Consider the following 4,090-nt stretch of genomic DNA (forward strand, 5'->3'; position numbering starts at 1 on the left):
GATAAGGGTATAAGAAAAAACAGGGGATAAGGATGACTTCTAGGTTTTTAGTCTCAACAACTAGAAGGACAGAATTTCTGTGAAACGGGGAAGCTGGTAGAAGAATTTTGGATATAAATTGAAGAACTCTGTCAGGCCTCCAGTTGGAGATGTTGAGTGCATAGTTGGAGGTGTGCATATGGAGTTCAGAGGAGAGGTCTGAGCTCGAGATATAAATCTGAAAGCTGTCAGCATTTAGAGATTTCAAAGGTGTGGTATCAGATGAGAGAGAGGCTAAGAGGTGAGATGACTGAGTCTTGGAGCACTCCAAGCTTTAGAGGCCAAAGCGATACAGAGGACGTTTGAGCAAAGGAAACTGAGAAGGCTAGTGAGGCGGTAGGAGAACCAAAGAGAGCAAGAGCAAATGAAAATGCATTTTAAAACACAGGGAATGATGACCTGTGTCCAGCGTTGCAGGCGGGTAACGATAAGCGTATTGTGTTATAAGTCCTTGTTTATGTACTTGTCTCCTTTAGTTGTCGAGAAATCATTGAGAGCAGGAATGCATACAGCACTGTAGTTACCTACAGCTTTGAAATCAGTGATATTGGCATGCCATTTAATGGCTGTTTTCCCTTAGGCTGGTTCTCCCGGTCCCTTTGCATTTCAGTCTCATTTGTAAAATGGGGAGGTTATAGTATCTTTTTCATTGAGTTCTTGTGAGGATCAAATAAGATCATCCAGATGAAGCACTAAGTATAGTCCCATTCATATAGTTAAACACATGATGATGATGATGATGATTAATTTCGTATACCTGGCACAGTGCTTCACACTATTTGAGCAACATTTGTCGAATGATCAAGTGAATTGCCTTTTTGTTGATTCGTTTGTTTTAATATTTCATCCAAGGCATTTCCCTGTGTGTCGTGGAGTATTAACAAGGCATTTTTGGGGTTTCTCTAGGATCTGGTGCTGATCCTCATAAAGTGGGTCCTGGAAGAAGGGAGGAAGAGAACTCCTCGGCGCAGAGCTGACGTGATGGAGCTCCCCAACTATAGCCGGCAGCTGCTGCAGCAGCTCTACATGCTGTGCAAGGAGCAGCAGTTCTGTGACTGCACCATTTCCATTGGTACCATTTATTTCAGGGCCCACAAACTTGTCCTGGCTGCTGCCAGCCTCCTGTTCAAAACCCTGCTGGACAACACAGACACCATCTCCATCGATGCATCTGTAGTGAGCCCTGAGGAGTTTGCTCTCTTGTTAGAAATGATGTACACTGGCAAACTACCTGTGGGCAAGCACAACTTCTCCAAAATCATCTCTTTAGCTGACAGCCTACAGATGTTCGATGTGGCTGTTAGCTGTAAAAATCTTCTGACCAGCCTTGTCAACTGCTCTGTTCAGGGTCAAGTGGTGAGGGATGTCTCCATGCTATCATCAGATTCATTCAGAAAGGACTCAGAGAAGCCTGAAGCAGAAATCCTCTCTTCAGAGGGTTCTGGAGAGCATCCTTCCCCGGAGGATTCTACCCCTGGAGGGGGCCCTGTGAAGGCTGAGACCCAGGAAGCAGTCCACACAGTTGCACAAGAGATAAGTGTGGATCCTTCCTCTGCCCAGGAGATTCAGGAGGATGCAGATGTCCCATTGGAGGCTCCTCATACCTCTCAAGTTTGTTCTCCTTCCCCTGTTGTACAAGCCTTTAGTAAGGCAAAGGAGGCGAGCACAGAACCAGGTAACATTCGTGTAATAGTTGTTTTGTAATCTACCGTCAATTACTAGATTCAATGATCTTTACATTTTTTTTGTTTCATTGATAAATTTACCAAAGACCACTGTTAGATTCTTCTTTTAAAAGTGTCTGTGTTTTTGAGTGTTAGAAGTCTGAAGCTGAACTACAGAGCAAAAAAGCAGTATTGAAATAACAATGTGCCATTTTTTGTATTTACCCATTACTTTAACTAGGGGGAGGATGGCACAACGGGGAAAGCTATTAGAGACACTGTTTTCTATTACTCATAACTGATGCACTAGGCATCAATTATAAATGCAGTCTATGACCTAAAGGTTCTCGGATAACTTAAACTTTTCAAAATCCTTTTAAGTAGTGAATCATTGATTTTTTATTTTGTTTTGTTTTATATTCAGAGTACGAGAGGAAACACTACCAGTTGAATTTTCTTCTAGATAATGCAGATATCTTCTCAGATGCACTCTCGGTTACCCAGGATGTTTTAAATAAACTAGAAGAATGTTCAGAAATTAAAGATGCACAGAAGAAGGTAGGTACCATGAGTTTTGTTTGCTGGTTTAGTGTTCTAAGGGTACCAGCTCCGCTTTCCATATGAGGCAGAATTATGAAAATGCAAAATACCCTAGATTCTCAATTTTTTCAAAGTTTAATTTTTTTGACATTTATTCCCTAAAAGACAGCTTTGCAAAAGTACTAGGCAGGATACTTTCAAAACAAAATTGTAGTTTGATTACGAAGTAAATCCCAACTTATAGCCACTTCTGATCCAGAATACTTAACTGATTACACCATTTTCTCTGATTAATCAAGGATTAAACAAAACGATAACACTGAAAACATGCTACAAAAAGGATGTATAAACTTACATAGTAAATTGCATCCAATTTTAGGAACACAATGGCTATTTTCAGACATCAAAACAATAATGGTGAACATTTGTTGAACATTTATTGTGCTATGTTTGGTACATATGTTATTTAATCCTCACAGAAATCATTGAGGTGGATACTATTTTACTATTTTTCAGCCTTGTTTTATAGATGAGAAAACTGTCTCAAAGAGGTGATATTATCTTGGCCAAGGTCACAGAGATTATAAGACTCTGAACAAGAATTCAAACCTAAGCATTCTAACTTTGAGCTGTTCTCTTACACATTAAGTTAATATTGCCCCCCACTAGGGTAAAAATTATGTGTATATGCCATGTATGTATAAATGCTTTACTGACTGACAGAAACTGCCAAATGTTTATCATGCTCTGTTTCTTAGCTGACAGTTTTTTTTCCTTCAGTATTTCAGTGAGGCACATGCCCATCAGTGGGCTCCCTTGCCACCTAATTCCTCATGACCTTGCAGGAGTGACTCCACGGCCACTTTAGAACCCCCTTGCCTCCTCCTTTTCCCAGCCGTGCCTCTGTTCTGAGAGGTGCTGGCAGAGAGTGCTCTGCTCTCGTAGGGTTGCTCATCTGATTGGTGGGCTAGTATTTGGAGGTTTCCACATTGCCATAGGCAATTTAGGTTTTGTTAGTTACTATTAATCCAAGAAATAAATGCTTTCTATTATTTAAATATATCCCTGATGCATAGCAAGTTGCTTTAAAAAAAAAAAATCAAGGTCAAGTATTTATTTTAACAATGGTTAATTGACAGTTGGCTGTAAGTTGTTTTCTTGAGAGATAAGCTATTTACAAGATTGGGCTAAAGCTGATGACTCTGTTAGGGAGGTTTCAGGTTGTAAATCCTTGGTACTCTATACCAATTATGCTGAAGGACATTATGGTTTTATATTTTTGCACTTAGATGTCCTCTTAACTGTTCAATCCATCATTTTTGTCAGTAGTTCGTTACCTTGATAGCTATAGGCACACCTCTTTATTTTCTCTCTTAAGACTTCCTCTCCACTTGACTTCGGATACAAAGGAGCAACATCATTCCTTAGATCAGCAATACTGAAATTATTAGTGACACTTCTGTATTTATTTCAGCTGTGTCTTATACATTTTTTTCCTAACACTGGTACCTAAAAGTGTCTGGCACGTAACAGGTGCTCAAAAATATTTACTGTACATGGGTTCATTTAACATTTTTTTCCCCTCCAATTCTTGTCCTAATCTTTTGATGGCAATAACATTAATAGTACTTTGAAAGAACACTGAATCACTGTTGGTGATCATTATAGGCTTATGTTATTTCTTCTTCAGTTTTGGAGGTCAGAGGAAGGGCTCCACAAATCATTTGGTGGCTGTATTTAAAACTGATTCTGTTATATTCCATAATAAATCTTTTTGCTGCAGGAAGAAAAAGGAGGAAGATACTTTAAGAACATAAGATTAAATTAAATAAAATACAGAGTTAGGA

The 4,090-nt window shown here is 39.3% G+C and overlaps 1 protein-coding gene across 3 annotated transcripts in view; it reads left to right on the forward strand.

The window, feature by feature from the left end:
* Positions 1 to 4,090, forward strand: part of ZBTB40 (zinc finger and BTB domain containing 40) — a 66,483-nt gene that overhangs the window by 30,954 nt on the left and 31,439 nt on the right. For all 3 annotated transcript variants that reach the window (XM_011357541.2, XM_011357543.2, XM_023529399.1), the window contains exons 2-3: positions 946 to 1,714; positions 2,128 to 2,261. In XM_011357541.2, the coding sequence (XP_011355843.1) occupies positions 1,021 to 1,714; positions 2,128 to 2,261 (828 nt within the window). In that variant the 5' untranslated portion in view covers positions 946 to 1,020. The remainder of the gene's footprint in view (positions 1 to 945; positions 1,715 to 2,127; positions 2,262 to 4,090) is intronic.

The sequence above is a fragment of the Pteropus vampyrus genome, unplaced genomic scaffold, assembly GCF_000151845.1.
Source record: "Pteropus vampyrus isolate Shadow unplaced genomic scaffold, Pvam_2.0 Scaffold36, whole genome shotgun sequence".
Classification (NCBI taxonomy): Eukaryota; Metazoa; Chordata; class Mammalia; order Chiroptera; family Pteropodidae; genus Pteropus; species Pteropus vampyrus.